The following is a 24,064-nucleotide window of genomic DNA, read 5'->3' on the forward strand; positions in this document are numbered from 1 at the left end:
CCAGGAGTTTCTTCCGGGTCTCCCATGTGGCTGCAGGGGCCCAAAGACTTGGGCCATCTTCCACTGCTTTCCCAGGCCATAGCAGAGAGTTGGATCAGAAGTGAAACAGCCAGGTCTCGAACCCTTGTCCATATGGGATGCTGACAGCACAGGCAGGGACTTAGCCTACTGCACCATAGTGCCGGCCCCTATATTTCTTTAATGGAGGCAATGAAGATGTTCTGGAATTAGATAATGGCAATAATTGCACAACTCGAAGTATGCTAGAAACCACTGTAATACACACTTAAAACTGGTGAGTTTTATGTAAAGTATATCTCATTCATGAGTGCTACTTGGCTTATCATGGCTTATCACAATGACAACATCGTTTTTACAGTTAGTTTTTCAAAGAATTTTAAAAATAAAAATAAAGCTGCTTTGTAAAAAAAAAAGTCATAATACCTCCCCTGTCACATTGGTAGAAATAAATAAGATTTTACATTTTTTTATCTTTTTAAGTTTATTTTGGTACAAAAAATTTTTGAAATCCGTGTATAGCTGCTTCTTGGTACAAAACCTTTTTGAAATCCGTGTATAGTTTGTTTCATAATACACATTTTGAAGACCCCTCATATGCATGGATTTCAAAATTTTTGCATTAAAATAAACTTATATTTTAATTCTATTTTCCATGAATTTTTCAGTGCCCTCATGTGTTTTAGAAAAAAAAAAAAGGAAATAGGTACTTGACTTCAGTATTCTGTAAAATTAGACCCGAGAGAAGTGACTTTTAAAAAACATTCTTTGATTTATTTGAGAGGCAGAAAGAGAGAGTCAGACGACAGAGCTCCCATTGGCTGGTTCACTCTCCATGCGCCAGCAAAAGCCAGGGCTAGGCCAGGCCAAAGCCAGGAGCCCAAAACTAAATCTGTGTCTCGCACATGAGTGGTAGAGAACCAACTACTTGAGCTGTCTTCATGCCTCCCAGAGCTCATATTAGGAGCCATAAACTGAAACCTAAGCACTCCTAAGGACACTTGAGTTGTGTGCATCCCAGCTGGCATCTTAGCTTCTAGATCAAACACCCATACCAGATGATCTTAGGTTTTTTCTAGTAGTAGTTTTATGTCATGCATACATTCCCTTGGAAAATTCTTTTGCTTTTTCTTCCCTTATTTTTAGCTGTTATAAAACATTAAACCAGCATTATGCCCAACACTTTAAATCTTTTGCTAAATAATGCAGTTGCAATTTTTTTTTTGCTTTTTTAAAAGATTCATTTGCTTATTTATTTATTTGAAAAGCAAAGTGACTGAAAGATATTCTGCCCACTAGTTCATTCCCCTCAAATCTCCACAACAGCCAGGGCTGCCCCAGGACAAATCCAGGAGTACAGAACTGCCGTCATGTGCTACTTTCCAAGCACATTAGCAGAAAGTTGGATCAGAAGCACAGAACAGTTGGGACTTGAACCAGGCACTCTGATAGGAGATACAGGCATCCCAAGCAGCAGCTTAACTTGCTGCACCACAATGCTTGCCCTGCTATTTATTTTTTAACTGTCTGACTAGTGTCTTAGCCAAGTGAAAACAAAAGCTACCCAAAAACAAAAGCTAAAAGTATGTCTTGAGTTTCCATCATCCTCATTTTCGTGAGGCTTGTCAAATACACGGAAGTTTTAAGGATGTAGGTTTCAATGTCATGTAACAAACTTTTCCTGTAGAGTTTTCCAAAGTTAGAGTGGGCTCTCTTAGGAGATTATGAGTTTCTTCTCAGTGGAAGAATTCAATAAGTAGCTAGATCACCACTTAATGGAAGGTGGAGAAAGGTGGGAGGGTCTGGAGGTAGAAAATCAGGTACTCTAGAGGAATTTCAAGCAAAAGTAAATGTGAGGCTGATCTGATGGCCTTAGACTTAAATTCCATCCTTGGAAAGATATTCCTTATCCTGTGAAATTAGCTTAAAGATTTATTTTATTTATTTGAAAGGCAGAGTTATGTGGTGTTTGGGGGGGGGGGGATCGAGAGATCTTCCATCTACTGGTTTACTTCCTAAATGGCCGCAACAGCCAGAGCTGGGCCAGACCAGAACCAGGAGCTTCTTCCGCATCTCCCATGTGGGTGGCAGGGGCCCAAGTACTTCGGCCATCTTTCTCTTTTCCCAGGCACATTAGCAGGGCTCGGAATCAGAAGTGGAGTAGCTGGTACTTGAACCAGCACCCAGATGGCACCGACCTGTTAACAGCACAATGCCGCCCCTTGTGAAATTAGTTTAAGCAGAATTTGCCTCATTAAATCTTTGATGGTTGCCAGTATCCTGTTGAATTTCTCAGTCTAAGGAGAATCTGTCAGGTTTTGCATTCTTTTTCTCCTTGGTTGTATCCAAGGTCATTCTGTGTGTTTAATTATCAAAAACCCAGCTTATTAGATACTTAATTAAGCAGTGTGCCCTTCACTTTTTTTTTTTTTGGAAGTGTAGACTTCCAAAAGAGTCAGCTTCAACAATGAGATTTCAGTATTTCTTTAAGATTTATTTACTTATTTGAAAGAGAGAGAGGTCGTCCATCTACAGTGAGAGAGAGAGAGAGACAGAGAGAAAGGTCTTCCTTCCATTGGTTCACCCCCCAAATGGCTGCTAAGGCCGGTGCGCTGCGCCGATCTGAAGCCAGGAGCCAGGTGCTTCCTCCTGGTCTCCCACACAGGTGCAGGGCCCAAGCATTTGGGCCGTCCTCCACTGCCTTCCCAGGCCACAGCAGAGAGCTGGACTGGAAGAGGAGCAACCGGGATAGAACCGACGCCCCAACCAGGACTAGAACCTGGAGTGCTGGTGCCACAGGCAGAGGATTAGCCTAGTGAGCCACAGCACTGGCCCAAAGCTTGAATTCTTGAGTTGAAACTTTAAAAGGGGGAGTTTCACATGTTTAAGCTGCCGTTTTTGCTGTTTTCCATAAGAGCAGGCTTCCTGAGTTACTTAAAAAGCATCTATCATGGTCAGTTTAGGACCAACTTTCTCCTTGTCTTTCTTTTGCTTCCTAAAAAGCTGTCAATTTAGGCCCAGAGACATAGGGCTCTCCCTCTCGCCCCCAACCTTGACAGCTGTTTTCTTCTTGTAGTGTTCTGTGAAAAGCTGCATCACTGCCTTCCACGTCACCTGTGCCTTCGAGCACAGCCTTGAGATGAAGACCATCCTAGATGAGGGGGATGAAGTGAAGTTCAGGTCCTACTGCCTCAAGCATAGCCAAAACAGGCAGAAACTCAGGGAGGCCGAGTACCCCCACCACAGGGCTACAGAGCAGAGCCAGGCCAAAAGCGAGAAAATCAGCCTGCGGGCCCAGAAGCTTCGGGAGCTGGAGGAAGAGTTCTATTCCTTCGTCCGAATGGAAGATGTGGCTGCAGAGCTGGGGATGCCCACACTGGCTGTGGATTATATCTATAACTACTGGAAACTGAAGCGCAAAAGTAACTTCAATAAGCCATTATTTCCTCCGAAGGAAGATGAAGAAAATGCCCTGATACAGCCAAAAGAGGAAAGCATTCACACTCGCATGAGAATGTTTATGCACCTTCGGCAGGACCTGGAAAGGGTAAGGTGACCACCACCACCTGTGACTGATGTGTTATGGTCTGCATAGAAATGGGGTACCCACTTCCACTTTAAAAATAGTTCGTTATGGTGTGGGCTTCTGAGACCTTGCTTATGTTATGATATCGTCGTGGCCCCAGACATTGGGCTCTGTTTAAATTTTTAGCAGGCACATTCAGGGGATTGGAGAGGCCTTATTTATATGCTCTGAACTTTTAATTTGAAATAAATTCTCATTTAATTTACTTTTATTCACTTTTGAGCCTAAATTGACTCAACTGTATTTTACTGACACATTTTGATACTGCCACCTGAAGAAAGCTTTAGTGAATTTTATTAAAGAACGTGTTAAATCAGGGTTTCAAAAACTCAACACTGTGGAGATTTTGGGCTGGATAGTTGTTTATTGTAGGGGACTGTCCTTTGTTGTAGGAGACATTATAGGATGAGCAGCATCCCTGTCCTCTACTCACTAGATACTGTAGCACCTCCATGACTCCCAACATGACAGCCAAAAATGTCTTCAAATTACCGAATGTACACGGGGGGTCAAAATCATCCCTGGTTGAGATCCACTCAACCAGACAATTCAGTATAACTCATATGTATCATATCTACTAAATTAGGTACTGCAGGGGTTCAAAGATAAGTTAGGTCCTATGTTTATCCTAGAGAATTGCATAATTATAAAGTGACTTGAATTGTTTCTGTACCAAATTTGAAAGAGAATTGACATATCTGGCTCACTTTTAAAAATTTAATATGTACCTATATAATATCTACTATTTTGTTGTCAATAGTGTTTTATGCATTTCATAAATGTTAACTCATTTAATCCTAGTATGCATCTGGAAAGATACTGTTATCATCCTTGTTTACAGATGAATAAACTGGGACACAGTATAAGAAAGTGAGGACTTTACTCATGTGGTTGTAGAAACTTGTTGAGCTCAAAGTATGAGCCAAAAAAACACTTCCACTTTCTCAGCATACCTTTATCCTGCTGTTCCAGCACTCCTTAGAAAATTGTACTGGATTCAGCATTGTCATCATTTGTACTCACATATCTGAAGGGAAAGCTGAATATTTTTTAAAGATTTATTTGAAAGGCAGAGTTACAAAGAGCCAGAGACAGAGAGAGAGGTCTTCCCTCTGCTGGTTCACTCCCCAGATGGCCAGAATGGCTGGAGCTGTGCCTATCCAAAGCCAGGAGCCAGGAGCTTCTGGATCTCCCACAGGGATGCAGGGGCCCAAGCACTTGGGCCATCTTCCACTGCTTTCCCAGGCCATAGCAGAGAGCTGGATTGGAAGTGGATCAACCAGGACTCAAACCAGTGCCCATATGGGATGCTGGCATTGCAGGTGGCAACTACCCGCTATGCCACAGCACCAGCCCCAAAGCTGAATTGTTAAAACCATCAGTTGATGTTCCCAGCATGGCTGCTCAGATTAATATTGATTCCAGGATACTACAAATAGAGCAGATTTCAGGAGGCTGTTTGGGAGCATTTTGCTTGTGCTATTGATATATATGGAAACTATGATCCCATCATTGACCATCCTGTGTGCATTTCTGTGGAGTGACTATTCTAGGACCCTTGGGTTCTATCTTCTGTTTTCACCAACCCTCCAGCCCCTCTTCTGACTTCAGTTGTCTTCAGTGAAGCTTAACAGCTTCAACTGTCAGGTTGTTTAACATGACAAACAAATCTGCTTGTTGGGGATTGGGCTTTCAGGTCCGAAACCTGTGCTACATGATAAGCAGACGTGAGAAGCTGAAACTGTCACAAAACAAACTACAGGAACAGATCTTCGGGTTGCAAGTCCAGCTTATTAACCAAGAAATTGCTGCAGGTAACCTGTTATTCAAGATGTCCTAATGCATATGTAAACTTGTTTAACCTATTTTAGCAATTTAGATTGTATGTCAATTGTCCACTGAAAAATCCTTTTAATATCTTGTCTAATGTCTTATTTGCTTTCATCTAGCACTGATACAACTTTGCAGTGTCAAATCATGAAGCAAAAAGTCCCAGAGTAAGGTTGTGGGTGTTTCAGGTCTAAGACAGATGATCTAGATCCCAGAGAGATATTCAAGGCCATTAGTTGGAGTCACAAAATTATTCTTTTACATTTAGAAATCAATGTGATAAGATCTAGTCCCATTTTACAGAAAACACTTAACCCCAGAGTTACTCAGCTTAATAATAGTCTATTAAAACAAATCCTTAACTAGGAGTTACAGATCTGGGCTCTTTTTATTTACTAATATTTTTTGAGCACCTACTGTGGACTAAGAACTGAGTTAGAAGACAGAGTGGTTAGCAAGACTGAATTCTCAGCTGCGACATACACTGCCCACTTGGTGAGAGAGGCATGTCAGCGTAATTACAGTGCCCTAAGCATGGGGAGCTTGGCTGGAATGACGACAGCCAATAGCTATAGGTATCAGCGATACCTATAGCTTCCCTGTGCCTCATTTAACACAGAGGTTGATGGCAGAGCCTGAGTAACTAGAGTTCACTAAGCAAGATGTGCAGAATCAGCTCCTGCCTTGGGCCAGCCATAGAGCAAAAGAAACACTCAGAAATGAAGTGTCAGGTAGGCAGCAGAGGCTCTGAGGCATTTGTGAGTGGCAAGAGTCACAGAGTGGTGTAGAAGGGGCCAGCCGCCTTTGCAGCTGAAGAGCAACATGCCAGGTAAAACAAGGCAAACCAAAGGACAGCAGGGAGGAGCCCCCCTGCCACCACCACCCCCCACTGAGGAAATTGGCCCCTAGTCACATGGCTTCTGATTGGTAGGAATCAGCCTCATTACAGCTTGCAGCATCAGCAGGTGGCAACCCCAGGTAGAGGTGGGGGCTGTAGATATTCCATACGGACCCTTGAACAAATGCTGCCCATTGGGACAACTAAAAGCTGTCCTCTCAATTTTTCATTTTTGTGAGGTTACAGTAAGATGATAATGACAAAAGATTAAGTAATATGCAGAGAGGAATTATTTGATAGTGTTTTTTTGTTTAATTTCAGAGCACTCAGAATAATAGAGTTAGATCTATCCTGTGATTTTGAGTAACATCACCAGGTAGCTGATTGCCCATGCTCCCCAGGCCAGGCCCATAGCTGGCCACTGGCAGAAATGTTGTAGTTCTTTTCTGCTGGCCTTACCACTGCAAAACCTCATCCACACCTCCAAAATTGTCATTTGTAGTCAAGGGATTATTCTAGGTTAAGGTCCTAAAATTCACAGGCACTTCTAGTGCCAGGGTAGAGCACACACATACTCTGTACTACCACAACCTGTGCCACATTTCTGTAGGTTTGTATTTGGTTTGCTTTAGGAAGGCCAAGAGTTATTGGAGGAGGGGATCTGGAAAGTCTGTGTTTAAGGCACATCCCAAGTGCTAGACAATACCCACACATGCACACACACAAACACACAGACATACAGTTGGGAGACCCTGTTCCACATTGCTCATGACACTGTTTTCAGAAATGGAAGGAACAGAGTTGGAGATGCAGGAGACGGCAGACAACTCTTTGTGGTCATTTATGGACTAGGAGAACAGAGGTGAAGAGATAGAGGATTGCCATACAGCAAACAGTGTCATTGCTAAGCTTTTCGTCTGTAGCACACTTAGCTGCAGCTTCTGGTTTAGCTTACTCTGCCTGCTACCCCATGTGAAAGTAGGTATGTGCCCTAATTCTGCCATAAGCACGGACATTGTTATTTAAATCAGTTGCTAAAATGAGTATTTTCTTTTTGAACTCAGGACTTCCTTTGACAACTACACCAGAAAGCTCATTGTTCTACCCACCACCAAGAATTACCTTAAAGTTAAAAATGCCCAAGTCAGCTGCAGAAGACTGCAGAAATGGCTCCACAGAGACTGATCACCAGTCCTGCTCTCCTGACAGCACCTCTTCTGGTAACGATATAAGGAGCCTGCAGGCACTTCAGGAGTCGCTAGAAATGAGTATGCAGTCGTTTCCAAGGCATCCACTAGAGAGCAAGAATAACTGTTTGCCAGCCACTCTCAGCCATTCCAGAGGTGAAGCAAAGGATTCCAGTCCTGGTTGGAGAAGTCCATCTTTGGAGTTCTATCATGGGCAGTCACAGGGAAAGCCTCTGGTCCTTCAGGCTGCCCTCCAGGGACAGTCTTCCATTGGGAATGGGAAAAATCAGCCTAGCTCCAAGTTTGCCGCACCTAATGGTCTGGAGGGCAACTGGTCTGGGAATGTCACCCAAAAAGACAGCTCACACGAGATGTTCTCTGACCAGGAGTCCGTGAGCAGCCCCCACTTGGCTAGTCAGTGCAGCTTTAGAAAATCCAGTATGGATCACTTCAGCAGGTCATTTAAAGAGACCACCAATAGGTGGGTGAAGACCACTGAGGACCTCCAGTGCTATATGAAGCCAACTAAGAATGTGAATCCCAAGGAACAGTTCTGGGATAGGCAGCTTCTCAGGCTACCTGCAGGGCAAGCTCCATATAATGAAAATGATGGGTATTGCCCAGATGTGGAGCTGAGTGACTCAGAAACAGAAAGTGATGGGAATAGAGAAAAAGTTCGGGTAAAGAGAGAGAGCTCAGACAGGGAGAATCCTTCCCATGACTCTAGACGGGAGTGCCATGGCAAAAGCAAAGCACATCCCCTTTCCCACAGTTCAACGCAGAGGTGATGAGATACTCGCAAATATAACTCAGCCTTTGCCTTTGTCCCATTTATTGGGGAAAGCCTATAGACCAAAAGGATTCTAGCATATGTTAGGGGGAGTTATGGAGAAAAGAAAGAGAATTTTCCACAGTAAAATTTGCTTGCAGTTTTTGAAAAGGTTTCAAAGTCTCGTTTTCACAAGCACATTACAAGAATTGCAGATTGTCCAGAGGTTGGTTTGTTAGAGGCTGTTGGGAATAGCTGGACCCAGAGTATTTATTGAGTAAATACAGGGCAGCTTTCCAATTATATTAACACATTGATGAATACATTATTAAGTGTCCTTGCGTCACTAACAGATTTGCAAGAGACCATGATTACCAGACACTAAAACTACTTAGCTTTTGAAACTACAGCATGTGACTCTGAGAGCTCCTGTCTGTAGGACATTTCTAATTCCACTGGTATCTCTAAGCCAGGAGACCAACTCTCAGATACTGTCAAACTCACTACCCTCTTCCTTTGCTCTGCGCGAGGTTGAGTTCCTTTCACAGTATCTTGACGTACTGAATCAATACTGCTACTGCTTACAAGTGTCCAGTGCCTGTTCCTAGACTTGCTTGTTGGGGACGCACTCATAACTATTTCATGCAGCTAACAAGCATAAGAGGCTAACTTGTGGATAGTGTTTACAGAAGTACAAAAGTACTACTTCCAAGGAAAATGCTCTGATTCTCTGTTTGGTCATTTGTGAAGGATCCCAGAGCCTTTCCAAAAGTTGAGACCATTTCTGGGGTATTTGTACCAGGTCAGGGGTTTTGTGTTGTTGTTTTCAAATAAATTTGACTAAAATGAGTTTGGCTGACAGTTTTTGTATACCTGCTTTAATGTTTATAAAGTTTTTATTGAGGTATAATTAAATATAAAGTGCACAGAGGTTAAGTATTCTTACCTGCTTTAATTTTGAAACAGATTTTTATTGTCAAACAGAATTTGAAAGCATGTGTGTAACACATGGATATAATTTAGCTTTGTAGCAATTTTGAATCCAAGGCAAGTTCCCAAACAGTAAGGCTAGAGCCATTTTTTCAGAAGTTGCTTATACTCTGTTCCCAAACTATCAGCCCTGATGAATTTCTGGGAGAAAGAGAATAATTAAATTTTGAGGGGGGGTGGATAAAAACATGTCTGCTTCCCATTTAAAGAAGGGGGAAATGTTACAGGTTTTAAAATGTGAAGCAGAATATAAGTCTCAGCTCTCTTTTCTTCTTAGCCTTAAATTAATGTTCTCTTTCTTCTAGTTTGGGAAAGTGTGGTCATGAAATTTTCAGGCAAAAAAAAGGTCACATCCAGTTGTTAAAGTTTCTAACTGGGGAAACAGCCTAGCTACAATAGGTGCCAGTCAGTCAAGGCAGGGGCCTTCTCTCCATCCATATGGAACACAAGGTTTTCCTCCCCGCCTACCCCCCCAACCTGGCTTTTGTTCTTGTAGCCTTGTTAAAGGGTTCCTTTGCTTTTTCCTCTCCGGTTCTGAAAACATCTGTATTTTGCTTCTCCTTTGACTACATCTTCAAAAAATTTCTTTTGTGCCTATGTACGTGTGTGAACATGCCATAGCATGTGTTGTAAGTGTCCTGTATTTTGTTTGAATGGAAAAAGCTATGAAAATTATCCAAACGGAGGAAGAGAATTTCCCGTTTGTGCACTAGATTTCTATGCTTTGTCTTTGCGTTCTCCTGGGGTAGCTGTTCATTTGACACCTTCATGGCAATGAGATTATAATGGAGCTGTGCTGTAAACTCCGTACATTAGAGGCCAGCACTGCCACTAGTAGCTGGTGTACTTTCATGCCTTTCAATTCCGAGTGGGAGGAAAAGCAAACATCAAAACAGTGCTTCAGCCAAATTCCATATGTAACACCACTGGGAGAGTATTGACTTAATATCATTCCAGTCAGGGAAATAGAGTTGTAATATTTTTACAGGATTTTCCTAGGTAAATGAAGGAGCCTTCTGTTGCCCCAAAATGCATTTGCTACATTTTCTTGTTATTTGAAGTATTACCTCTTAATCTTCTGTATTAATTTGTTTTCATTTTGTCTTATATAGCCCAGTTTTCCAAGATAAATGCAGTCTTTTTTCAATTGTCTCCTTTTTACCAATACTTTTTCATTAAATTATGAAAACTGCTACTTGTTATCAGTGTGGTAATTTTATAGTTTGGCATACTGGTTTTTGAAAATCAAAAACATGTCCCTTTTATATTTAAAAAAAGTATATTCAATAAAAACAAGAAGAGGAAGAAAGAGGCGAGGAAAAATGGAAGATTCAGACGCACAGATTCACGATTCATGTCAATACCAAGAGCCAAAGAGAACTCTGAATATGTGAACTCCATCCAGAACTCATGATTTCATCAAGCTATTAAGATTAAAAACCTTGCTGTCATAATTTTTTAAATGACCATGGAAATGATCCTATCTAAAGTGTCAGGATCCAGAGGGCTTAGGTCAGGCATTATTTACATATATACTCTTTAAAATATTCATTTGGAGTCATGTGGGTATATTAATGTCATGGGGACACTTTGAAGAAATCATCCACATTCTCGCCGGCGCCGCGGCTCACTAGGCTAATCCTCCACCTAGCGGCGCCGGCACACCAGGTTCTAGTCCCGTTGGGGCGCCGGATTCTGTCCCAGTTGCCCTTCTTCCAGGCCAGCTCTCTGCTATGGCCAGGGAGTGCAGTGGAGGATGGCCCAGGTGCTTGGGCCCTGCACCCCATGGGAGACCGGGAAAAGCACCTGGCTCCTGGCTCCTGCCATCGGATCAGCACGGTGCGCCGGCCGCAGCACACCGGCCGCGGCGGCCATTGGAGGGTGAACCAACGGCAAAGGAAGACCTTTCTCTCTCTTTCTCTCTCTCACTGTCCATTCTGCCTGTCAAAAAATTAAAAAAATAAATAAAATAAATAAAAATAAAAATAAAAGAAATCATCTACATTCTCATGTTTGAGAAATGTGCTTGCCAAAGGTCATTGGGTAAATCAGTACTGAAGTTAGATAAAAGGTGAAATTGATTTCCCAATCTCTGCCTCCCTCCCCCTCCCTTACCTGTTAATGAATGATTGTTTTGTCCTGATAAACTGTTAGGGTAAAATTCTGGAGAACTGAAACTATAAATATACACTGTTATGGCCCCCAAAGAGCTGTTGGGTTTAATTCTAGTAGTGTGTACATTTCCAACAGGGGAGGAACCTTTGTGTTGAAGAAACTTTGAAATTCAGATAATAAACCAGAAGATGCACATTCTTGGGGTTTTCTTCCCTCCAGAACTTTGCTCATGCTTAAGAATTTAGGTAAAAATCCAGCATGGTAAGTTAAGCCTCCTGGATGCTGGCATCCCATATGATTTGAGACCTGGCTGTTCCACTTCTGATCCAGCTCCCTGCTAATGCACCTGGGAAAGCAGCAGACGATGGACCAAGTGCCTGGTTCCCTGTGCTCACATGGGAGACCCAGAAAAAGCTCTGGGCTCCTGGCTTTGACCGGACCCAACCCCAGCCTTTGTGGCCAATTGGGAAGTGAACCAGCAGATGGAAGATCACTCACTCTATCTCTCCTCTCTGGCATCTTCCACTGCCTTCCCAGGCTCATTTGCAGGAACTCAAATCTGTGCTCATATGGGATGCCAACGTTGCAGGTGGGAGCCACAACACAGGCCCGCAACAACCCCAAGTTTAAGTGCTCCTCCCCTCATTCCTTCTGTGCATCTTCTCAATTTCATTAATTACAACTGAGTAACAGTCTATCAACAAACTGGAAAAATGGAATTGACTATTCAAGCCAAACTGATTACAGGAGTGATTTGAATTTGGAGAGCATTTGCAGAAGAAAGCCTTCCCATCAAGGCCAGCATCGTGGCCTGCATCCCTTACTGGAGCACTGGTTCCAGTCCTGCACACTCCAAGTCCCATCCTGCTCTCTGCTAATGCACCTGGGAAAACAGCACTGATGGCCCAAGTGCTTGGGTCGCTGAGACCCACATGGAAGACCCAGATGGAGTTCCAGGCTCCTGGCTTCAGCCTGGCTCAACCCTGGCCATTGCAGCCATTTGGGGAGTGAACCAGTGGATGAAAGATCTCTGTCTGTAACTCTGCCTTTCGAATAAATAAATATTAAAAAGTCTTGCCATGATGTAATGAAGCTGCTTTCAAAACTCATACATGGAAATGGGCCTCACTTTAGAGTCATTTCTCACATGATAAAAAACTTCATTCTTGTGGTCGGCACTGTGGTGTAGTAGGCTAAGCAGCTATGCAGTGCCGGCATCCCTTATGAGCACTAGTTCATGTCCCGGCTGTTCCTCTTCTGATCCAGCTCTCTGCTAATGGCCTTGGAAAGCAGTAGAAGATGGCCCAAGTTCTTGGGCCCCTGCACCCAACATGGGAGACCTGGAAGAAGTTCCTGGTTCCTGGCTTCAGATCGGCCCAGCTCCAGCCATTGTGCCATTTGGAGAGTGAACCAGCAGATAGAAGACTTTTCTCTGTCTCTCCTTAACTCTGCCTCTCAAATAAGTAAAATCTTTTAAAAATAAAAATTAAAAAAAACCTGGGGCCGGCGCTGTGGCTCACTTGGTTAATCGTCCATCCGCCCGCAGCGCCGGCATCCAATATGGACGCCGGGTTCTGGTCCCGGTTGCTCCTCTTCCAGTCCAGCTCTCTGCTGTGGCCCGGGAAGACAGTGGAGGATGGCCCAGGTGCTTGGGCCCCTACACCCGCATGGGAGACCAGGAGGAAGTACCTGGCTTCTGGCTTCGGATCAGCGCAGCACGCCAGCCTTAGCAGCCATTTGGGGGGTGAACCAATGGAAGGAAGACCTTTCTCTCTGTCTCTCTCTCTCTCTCTCACTGTCTAACTCTGTCAAATAAAAAAAATAAAACCTTCATTCTAAAAATGGCTGTTTTGAAAATTATAACCTCACTGAATTAATCACTTTAGCCTCAAAATAGAAAGATACTTTACATTGGACAGTTGCCATTTTTAGGTTTTTGAACTGCTTAGGATAAAAAAAATACTAAATACTTATTCCTGCTTCATATAAGCCTAGCCTGGCATACATACTGGGTTTTGGTAACAGACTTTTCCTAACTTCCTCTTGATCTTTCCAAAATGGGATCTCTGGTTAATTCTTCATCTCCCCCTGGTTGTGCAAACAGAAGGTAGCCACAGGGGTAAGACCAAGGATGGTATTTACAAGGCTGTGTTGGCTCTGCAATATTGTGGCCATTCAGTCTCCAAAGGGTAACCAGGCGTAAAATCTAAAGAGAGATGCCTGCATCTTTGGAGCAGAATTTGTGCCAGTGTCATCCTCCAGTCCTCAGTGCTGGACTGAGAATCACGTAGGCAAAAACCAAGCTAAAGCTCAATTTCAAAACAGCTACTTAGGTCCCTACGGGAACCAACCAAACTGAAAATCCTTGGTAAGACAAACCAGGAAACATTTGGGACTAATCAAGCCTCCAGATAATAAAAGCAAAAATACTCGTCAAGCCCTTATTCTGTGTCAGGCCTTTCGCTAAGCCTTTCACATGTACTACCTTATATTTAGCTCTCATGACAACCATTTGACACAGGTAAAAACTGACAAATGGTTAAGACAGTCGTTCAAAGTCCCCTAGATGTAGTACACACCTTTTCGTTACTTTGTTTGACTCCTGTACCCAAAGTCACCTCTCGAGAAAGCAGGCTGAGTTGAGGTTTAGTCATAGTTTCTGCACCACTTGACCCCTGCCATCTTAGAGCTGATTGGACTAAAATTAGCCATGTAACCAAGAGGCAATTTGTAGGCTCACATCCAAAGAGCACAGTCATTCATACAAATATGGACAGGACAGCCTCACAGTAGACCTAGAACCTGACAGACTTGCCTTCTCCATAGCTAGTCAAAGTTGTAACTGGTTATAGTAGGCGAAATAATGGCTGCCCCAAAGGTCTCGACGTCCTGATCCCTGGAACCTATGAACATGTTACCTCTGCTCTAAAATTTTCCGTGGGCGCCAGCCCTGCCTACATGATGACTTTATAGATTTCTGACCCCCAGAACTATAAGAGAATAAGTTTGTGTTGGGTTTAGCTGCTAAATTTGTGGTAATTTCTTACAGCAGAAATAGAAACAAATTTGAAATGGGGAACATACACTGCACATAGAGCAAATGCTCCTTGCTCTTTCAGGGGACTTTTTATTCTCTAGCAATTTTTTTTCCTTCTTTAAAGATTTATTTTATTTACTTGAAAGACATAGTCACAGAGAGAGGTAGAGACAGAGAGAGAGGTCTTCCATCCACTGGTTCACTCCCTAGATGGCCGCAACAGCTGGAGCTGGGCCAATCAGGAGCCAGGAGCTTCTTCCAGGTCTCCCACGGTGTTACAGGGGCCCAAGGACTTGGGCCATCTTCTACTGCTTTCCCAGGCCACAGCAGAGAGCTGGTTCGGAACTTGAACCGGCGCCCATATGGGATGCTGGCGCTGCAGGCCAGGACTTTAACTCACTGTGCCACGTTGGCTCCATGGGCTTTTCATTCTCAGTGGATCTGTCTGAGCTGCAGTACTCTTGGTCCTGAGCTTTTGTTCTCAGTTGGAACAGTTTCTTAAAAGTGAAAAACAGGTGTCTTTTTCTATCAATAAAATCCTCTCCTAGAGAAATTACTTTCTTCTTGCTCGCCCCTCAACCATCTCCACGGTAGTCTTTCTCACAGGTAACCTTGGATTGATTGATTTGAAAGGCAGAGCAGGAGAAAGAGATCTTCCATCCACTGGTTCACTCCCCAAATGCGTGCAATGGCGGTGTCTGGGTCAGGCTGAAGCCAGGAGCCAGGGTCTCCATCTGGATCTCCCATGTGATTGACAGAGACCCAAGTACTTGGGCCATCTTCCGCTGCTTTCCCAAGCACATTAGCAGGGAGCTGGATCAGAAGTGAAGCAGTCAGGACTGGAATGGGTGCCCATATGGGACTCCTGTACTGCATGTGGCAGCTTAACCTGCTGCACCACAATGTCAGTCCCTAGACTTAGGAAATTCTTGACAACTCCAAATACCTCAACAGAGCTTGGACATTAGAGAATACAACCCCCTGCTGCCTACGGGAAACCCATATTATAAAGACACAAATGGGTCAATTTAAGAGGATGGACAAAGTTATACCATGCTAACGCTAGCCAAAAGAAACCAGAGCTACTATACACGTATTTCTAATAAAAGGTAGGTACACTTATGATAGATACTGCAAACACTTTAATTTGTATTTTTCTGAGAGAAATCTTCCATCCACCAGTTCACTCCCCAAATTCCCACAAGACCTGGTACTGAGCTACGCTGAAGCCAGGAGCCTGGAACTGAATCCATAATTCCCACATCATCAGCAGAGACCCAAGAATGTGAGCCATCATTGGCTGCTTTCCAAGGTATACATCAGCAGAAAGCTGGTATTGGAAATAGAACCGAGGGGCCAGCGCTGTGACACAGCAGGTTAGAGCCCTGGCCTGAAGCACCAGCATCCCATATGGGTGCCGGTTCTAGTCCCGGCTGCTCCTCTTCCGATCCCGCTCTCTTCTATGGCCTGGGAAAGCAGTAGAAGTTGGCCTAAGTCTGGGCCTCTGCACACATGTGGGAGACCCGAAGGAAGCTCCTGGCTCCTGGCTTCGGACTGGCACAACTCCGGCTGCTGTGGCCATCTGGGGAGTGAACCTACAGATGGAAGACCTCTCTCTCTGTCTCTACCTCTCTCTGTAACTCTTTCAAATAGATAAAATAAAATAAAAAGAAAAAAAAGACGTAGAACCAGGACTGAAACCCAGGTACAGTGATAGGATGCTGGCTTCCCAAGTGGCATCTTAACAGCTGCACCAAACACCCATCCCTAGAGAAGCTATATTAATATTATTCAAGGATAAATTCATCAAGGGGAGATAATCCTAAGTGTTAATGTACCTAATAGCTTCAAGACGCATTAAGCAGAAATTGATAGAACTACAAGGAAAAGTGGAAAGTCCAGCAATTATAGTTTATTAACAGAACAAGTACACAGAATATCCGTAATACAGAAGATTTGAACATAACTATCAGCTACCTAGATTTAGCACTCATCCAAGCACCTGCAGAACACGCATCCATTTCAAATGATGTTCTTGATAAGGAAACATCAAGACAGACCATATTCTGGACCATTAAACAAATCTTTGTTTTTTAAGATTTATTTTATTTATTTGAAAGAGTTATAGGGAGATGGAAGAGACAGAGAGGTCTTCCATCCACTGGTTCAATCCCCAGATGGCCGCAACGGCTAGAGCTGCGCCGATCCAGAGCCAGGAGCCAGGAGCTTTCTCCGGGTCTCCCACGTGGGTGCAGAGGCCCAAGCACTTGGGCCATCTTTTACTGCTTTCCCAGGCCACAGCAGAGAGCCGGATCAGAAGAGGAGCAGCCAGGACTAGAACCGGTGCCCATATGGGACGCCGGTGCTTCAAGCCAGGGCGTTAACCCACTGCACACAGGGCTGGCCCTAAACAAATTTAAAAAAAAAAAGATTTATTTATTTGAAAGTTAAGAGTTTACAGAGAGAGGAGGAGACACAGAGAGAGAGAGAGCTTCCATCCACTGGTGTACTCCTCAAATGGCTGCATTGGCCAGAGCTGGTCTGGTCTGAAGCCAGGAGCCAGGAGCTTCATCTGGGTCTCCACTTGGGCCATCCTCTGCTGCTTTCCCAGGCTCATTAGCAGGGAGCTGGATCAGAAGTGGAGCATTGGCCGATGCCGCGGCTCACTAGGCTAATCCTCTGCCTGCGGCGCTGGTACACTGGGTTCTAGTCCCGGTCAGGACACCAGATTCTGTCCCGGTTGCCCCTCTTCCAGGCCAGCTCTCTGCTATGGCCCAGGAGGGCAGTGGAGGATGGCCCAAGTCCTTGGGCCCTGCACCCCATGGGAGACCAGGAGAAGAAGCACCTGGCTCCTGGCTTCGGATCAGTGCGATGCGCCAGCCACAGCGCACCGGCCTCGGCGGCCATTGGAGGGTGAACCAACGGCAAAAGGAAGACCTTTCTCTCTGTCTCTCTCTCTCACTATCCACTCTGCCTGTCAAAAAATAAAAAAAAAGAAGTGGAGCAGCCAGAATTTGAATCGGTGCCCATATGGGATGGTGGCGTGGCAGACAGTGGCTGAAACCACTACGCCACAGCTCTGGCCCTGATTGCTTTTGTATTTTTTAAGGTTTATTTGTTGGGGCTAGCACTGAGGCCTAAAAGGTTGAGCCTTTGCCTGAAATGCCAGCATCCTATATGGGTGCCAGTTCAAGTCCTGGCTGATCCAGTTCTGATCCAGCTCCCTGCCAATGCACCTGGGAAAGCAGCAGAACATGGCCCAAGTACTTGGGCCCCTGCGTGCATGGGGGTGTACCCAGAAAAAGCTCCTGCCTCCTGGATTCAGCCTGGGCCAGCCCTGGCCATTTCAGCCATTTGGGAAGTGAACCAGGAGATGGGAGATCTCTCTTCTCTCTCTGTATCTCTTACCTTTCAAATAAATAAATAAATCTTTTTAAAAATATTTGTTTATTTGAAAGAGAGGGGGATAGACAGACCTTCCATCTGCTGGTTCATTCTAGGTGGCCACATGGCCAGGGCTGGGCCAAGCCAAAGCCAGGAGCCCAGAACTCCATCGGGGTCTCCCGTGTGGGTGCAGGGGCCCAAGCACTTGGGCCGTCTTCTACTGCTTTCCCAGGCGCATTAGCAGGGAGCTGGATTGGAAGCGGAGCAGCTAGGACTCGAACAGGCACCCACGTGGGTGCCTGTGCTGCAGACAGAGGCTCAACCTTCTATGCCACAATGCCAGCCCCAACAAATAAATCTTAATTTTAAAAGGATTCAAGTCAAAAGTATGTTCTTTGACTACTATAGGATGAAGTTATAAATCAGAATAACAGAAACAGTTCTGGAAAATCCAATTATAGGAAACAAAACAACACATTCCCAGATAACACAAATCAAAAAGGAACTGAAAAAGAAAAAGAAAAGGTTAGTTTGAATGAACATAACACGTAATAGGTGGGAGGGCACAAACACAGTACATGGAGGGAATTTGATAGTGCAGCAAATGCCTATATTACAAAAGAAGAACCTCTTGGGGCCAGTGCTGTGGCGTAGTGGGTAAAGCCGCCCCCTGCAGTGCCAGCATCCCATACGGGTTGGTTCAAGTCCTGGCTGCTCCACTTCCAATCCAGCTCTCTGCTGTGCTGTGGCCTGGGAAAACAGTGGAGGATGGATCAAGCCCCTGGGCCCCTGCACCCATGTAGGAGACCCGGAAGAAGCTCCTGGCTCCTGGCTTCGGATCGGCACAGCTCCAACCATTGCGGCCAATTGGGGAGTGAACAAGTAGATGGCAGATCTCTCTCTGCCTCTCCTTCTCTCTCTGTGTAACTCTGACTTTCAAATAAATAAATAAATCTTTAAAAGGAAAAAAAGGGCCTCAGCTCAATGACCTCAGCTTCCACCTTAAATTCAAAGCAGCAAAGGAAATGGCATTCAAAATAAGTAGAAGAAAGGAAATAATGAAGGTCAGGACTGAAATAGAGTACAGAAAATCATGGAAACCCAAAGCTGATTCTTTGACAAAATCCACTCAAATGAATAAAGCCCTCCTAGTGAGATCAAGCAAGAAAAAAAATAGGCCGGCGCTGTGGCTCACTAGGCTAATCCTCCGCCTTGCGGCGCCGGCACACCAGGTTCTAGTCCCGGTCGGGGCGCCAGATTCTGTCCCGGTTGCCCCTCTTCCAGGCCAGCTCTCTGCTGTGGCCAGGGAGTGCAGTGGAGGATGGCCCAGGTGCTTGGGCCCTGCACCCCATGGGAGACCAGGATAAGTACCTGGCTCCTGCCATCGGATCAGCGCGGAGCACCGGCCGCAGCGCGCCAGCTGTGGCGGCCATTGGAGGGTGAACCAACGGCAAAGGAAGACCTTTCTCTCTGTCTCTCTCTCTCACTATCCACTCTGCCTGTCAAAAAAAAAAAAAAATAGAAAAGGTTGAGTGCTTACACGGAAAGAGCAAGATAATTCATACAAACATGGGCCGGAAGAGCTCATAGTGGGTCTAGACACCGATGGGCCTGCCTTCTCCACAGCTAGCCTAACTCATAACTGCATCTAGCAGATTCTATGTATATTAAAAAGATAGCAGGGAAATACTAGAAACAACTTTATGTCAGTAAATTCAATAACAAAGACAAAATGGACAAATTAGTTCAAAGACACAAACTACCAAAGCAGAAATAGCTAGTCTGAATAGCTCTTTAGTATAAAAAAAAAGAAATTTTCTGTTAAAAATTGCACTCCAGGCCCAGATGACTTCACTGGTAAATTTTAACAAACTTCTAAGAAACAAATAATACTAATTCTACAGAAACTCTTCGCCCAAAAAATTAAACAGGAGAGAATAGTTCTCAGCTCATTTTTTAAAATCATTCATTTGAAATGCAGAGTGACAGACAGATCTTCCATCCACTGGTTCACTCCCTGAATGGCAGCCATGGACAGGTCTGGGCCAAGCCAAAGTCTGGGGCCTAGAACTCCATCCCTGTCTCCCATGTGCGTGGCAGGGGCTCAAGTACTTGGGCTGTCTACTGCCTTCCCAGGTGAATTAGCAGGGAGCTGTATGCAAAGTGGAGCAGCCAGGAAGCAAACCAGTGCTCTGTCCAGTATAGGATGCTGGCATCACAAACAATGGCTTAACCCACTAAGCCACAACCCTGCCCCTCTTAGCTCATTCTTTGAAGCCAGCATTAACCCAGTACCAAAAACCAGGTAAATAGGAGCAGCCATTTAACCTAGTGGTTAAGATGCCCAGATCCCACACATGCTTGGGTTCAGTCCCCACCTTTGGCTCTGGACTCCAGCTTCCCATCAATACAGACCCCAAGAGACGGTGGTGGTGGTTCATTCATTGGGTTCCTGCCACCCTTGTGGGAGACTTGTATTGAGTTCCCACCTCCTGGCTTCAGCCCCAGCCCAGCCCCAGCCATTGAAGGCATTAGGGGAGTAATCCAGCAGATGGGACAATCTCTCCCCCTCCCCCTCCCCCTCCCCCTTCCCCCCTCCCTCTCCTTCTCCCTCTTCCCTCTCCATCTCTTCCACTCTCCCCCTCTGCCCGAGTAGAATTTATCCTAGAAATGCAAGATGGTTCTAACATTTGAAAATCAGTCAGTGTAACATAGGAAATGCTTCATTCCATATTTCAAGGATTTTCATGAATGGTAGCTTTAAAATTCTTCAGAGAAAATCGTCAAGGGCCCAAGTCATCATCTGAACCAGTTAGAATCTATCTCCCTCTCCCCACGGTGTGCTTGTGAAAATAGGTCTTCTATATCTACATATTATTCTCTGTCCTTAAAGAATGAACATAATTAGCTTTTTAAAATGATCATCTCATATATGAAAACAGCTCCCTCTGAATTTTTTCTGCCTTTCCCTCTCTTTTACTCCCTGGGAAACCTTTAAAAAATGAATGATAAAATAAAAACATTCAGTTCTTTTGTGTACGCTCTCGGAATATCTTGTCCTGATAAACTCAAAAGTGTCTAAAGTAAAGAAAAATTATTAAAATGTGTTTCTTTTTGTGGACACTTAAAAACATGTTTACATAATAAATAGCCTTTGTTATTACAGTTATGACCAAACAGAATGTAATTCCAAGACAAAGAAGACCTTTTAAAAAGATTTATTTGTTTATTTATTTATTTATTTATTAGAGAGAGAGAGAGAGAGAGAGAGAGATCTTCCATCCACCGGTTGACTCTCCAAATGGCCACAACAGCCAGGGCTGGGCCAGACTAGAGCCAGGAGCCAGGAGCTTCCTCCAGATCTCCCACGTGCTGACAGGGGCCTAAAGACTTGGGCCAGCTTCTGCTGCTTTCCCAGGTGCATGAGCAGAGAGCTGGATCGGAAGTGGAGCAGCCAGGACTCGAACCAGCACTGGGATGTGGGATGCAGGTGTTGCAAGCAGTAGCTCAACCTTCTGTGCCACAGCACTGTCCCCAATGAAAAAGACTTTTGGATGTGACTGAAATTAGTTAAAATTAGGGAGATTAGTTAAAATGAGATTAGTTAAAATTAAATGAGATTAGGTAAAATTAGTTTATCGTTTGGAAGTAATGTTAGCAGAGTATTTTGGTTTATAACAGTGTTAAATTATTTAGATTTCCTAAATTTCCTACACAGCTTTTATGATTAAAGTGTTACCATTGTTACTGTAACTTCCTGTATATTTGAACAACTAAGTGGAATGATAATAAGAGATGTCTTTTCAAAGGCTTTAATTTTATGAAATTCTTTAAAATTGCTAAAATTGTTAATCATAAAGATTTAAATTAAGGTTTCCAGATTCTTTCAGACCTCACATACAGGACAAAGTGAATTAAAAAATAATCTTTGGACAGATTAGAAACTGACAGTCTCTAAGTAGGAAACAGATACGAAACACTGGTCAGACATCATTTTTGTTCTTATCTCCTAGAATGGAATTGTCTTTATCAAGCATAAATTCAAGAAAGGTATAGAGAATGAACGGAATTCTAAAACCACAATTATCAAAGCTTTCAGAAATCCCTTGAGGGGCCAGCGTTGTGGCCTAGCAGGATAAGCCTCGACCTGTGACACCAGCATCCCCTATGGGTGCCAGTTCGAGACCTGGCTGCTCCACTTCGATCCAGCTCTCTGTCGCGGCCTGGGAAAGCAGCTGAGGATGGCGCAAGGCCTTGGGCCCCTGCACCCGCGTGGGGAACCTGGAAGAGGCTTCTGGCTCCCGGCTTCAGCCAGGCCGAACCCTGGGTGTTGTGCCATTTGGGGAGTGAACCAAAGCATGGAAGATTTTCTCTCTCTCTCTCCCTCCCTTCCTCTCTCCCTTCCTCTCTCCCCCCCTCCCTCCCTTCCTCTAATTCTGCCTTTCAAATAAATAAAAAATCAATCTTAACAAACAAAAAGGAAATCCCTTGAAGATCCATGGGCTAGAATGTCGCCATGATTCTTGAGGACGATAAGATCTGTCCTCTCTAGGAGCCCTGAGCTATCTCCTTCAAGTTAATAACAGGGTTCCGCATGCATTTAGAAAATATTTCCCACCCTAGATTCTCCCTCCGACAAGCTGCATTTGCAGGACACCCACATGAGCAGTCTGCGTGCCCTCACACCGGAAGGGTTGGTTTGCCGAAAAGACATCAGAGAACAATTGCCTTGAGCTTCAGTGGAAAAGACAGGGTCAGCTCTTGTGAGCAAACGACACAGGCAAGATCTCCAAGGTACTGATACTTAAGTTCGTGTTTCGCAAACTTCAAAGCTGTCCTGCCTACGGGGTGTCTGTTCCATGGGGACACTTGCAACTGAGAGTTCTTAGGAACCTCCCAGAAACTGCTCACCTCCCAGAACCAGGGGACAGCTTCAGGCCAAAGCTAATTTCTTGATCAGTCAGCAGCCTTGCCTTGCCTGATGCCACTTATCTGGCCAATTGTACCTGACAGGCTCCTGCAACCTACTGAAAGATTCTTCCATCTCTTCCCCTTTATCGTCATCCTGTGACTTTTGACCCCTGATAATCTCCCACTTAAGAAACAGAAAGTACTCCCGATGGATTTTTCTTTGACCATCGTCGCTGCTGTCCTGAACTTAACTCTGCTCACAAATATCTAATCGTTCTCCCTTAAACATTTGAGAAAACACGTGTCCTTTATGGCTCCCTTAAGGTTCTTCAGTTTTCCCTCACATCAATAATCTCAAACTTTGGTCTCATAAAAATTCTCCTTGGTCCTCAATTGTCCTTTGACCTCAAAACTGTTCCCTGCCTCTGCTGATATCACTACAATCCTGTTAGTAAAACCTTGCTCATCAAGAATGGGGACTAATCTTTGGGCAATGCCTGGCTTGTTCTGGCCTGCTTTTCAGGAACTGTTGAATGCACGAGGAAACTGCCCATGTCAAGGCAGAGAGCATTTGCTCATAGCCAGTGAGACATAGACCCCCAGAAGAATCTGTCGCCACCAGGGTGCCATGCCTTATGTGGCCATCAGACGTATGTCCACCTGCCACATCCTAGCTGATCTAGCATCCAAGGAGATTTCAGAAAATGTGTGGGGAAAATGAAATGAAAACGGAAGTTTGTTTTGGTGCAGAATGATGTGAAATCCTTGTGTACAAGGGTCTTCAAAAAGCTCATGGTTGGGGCCAGTGCTGTGGTGTAGCGGGTAAAGCCACAGCCTGCAGAGCCAGCATCCCATATAGGTGCTGGCTATAGCCTGGGAAAGCAGTAGAAGATGGCCCAAGTCCTTGAGCCCCTGCACCCATGTGGGAGACCCGGAAGAATCTTCTGGCTCCTGCCTTTGGATAGTCACAGCTCCAGCCATTGCGGCCAATTGGGGAGTGAACCAGCAGATAGAAAACCTCTCTCCGGCCAGCGCCACGGCTCACTAGGCTAATCCTCCGCCTTGTGGCACCGGTACACCAGGTTCTAGTCCCGGTTGGGGCGCCCGATTCTGTCCCGGTTGCCCCTCTTCCAGGCCAGCTCTCTGCTGTGGCCCAGGAGTGCAGTGGAGGATGGCCCAAGTGCTTGGGCCCTGCACCCCATGGGAGACCAGGAGAAGCACCTGGCTCCTGCCTTCGGATCAGCGTGGTGAGCCGCCCACAGCACGCCAGCCGGAGCAGCCATTGGAGGGTGAACCAACGGCAAAGGAAGACCTTTCTCTCTGTCTCTCTCACTGTCCACTCTGCCTGTCAAAAAAATTTAAAAAAAAAAAAAGATCTCTCTCTGCTGCTTCTTCTCTC

The 24,064-nt window shown here is 44.8% G+C and overlaps 1 protein-coding gene across 8 annotated transcripts in view; it reads left to right on the plus strand.

Moving 5' to 3' along the window:
• JADE3 (jade family PHD finger 3) overlaps nucleotides 1-10,411 on the plus strand; it is a 159,355-nt gene extending 148,944 nt beyond the window's left edge. For all 8 annotated transcript variants that reach the window (XM_051827046.2, XM_051827043.2, XM_008272525.4 and 5 more), the window contains 3 exons: nucleotides 3,095-3,565; nucleotides 5,301-5,418; nucleotides 7,337-10,411. In XM_051827046.2, the coding sequence (XP_051683006.1) occupies nucleotides 3,095-3,565; nucleotides 5,301-5,418; nucleotides 7,337-8,247 (1,500 nt within the window). In that variant the 3' untranslated portion in view covers nucleotides 8,248-10,411. The remainder of the gene's footprint in view (nucleotides 1-3,094; nucleotides 3,566-5,300; nucleotides 5,419-7,336) is intronic.
• The last annotated feature ends 13,653 nt before the right edge of the window (nucleotides 10,412-24,064 follow it).

This window comes from Oryctolagus cuniculus, chromosome X (assembly GCF_964237555.1).
Source record: "Oryctolagus cuniculus chromosome X, mOryCun1.1, whole genome shotgun sequence".
Taxonomy (NCBI): Eukaryota; Metazoa; Chordata; class Mammalia; order Lagomorpha; family Leporidae; genus Oryctolagus; species Oryctolagus cuniculus.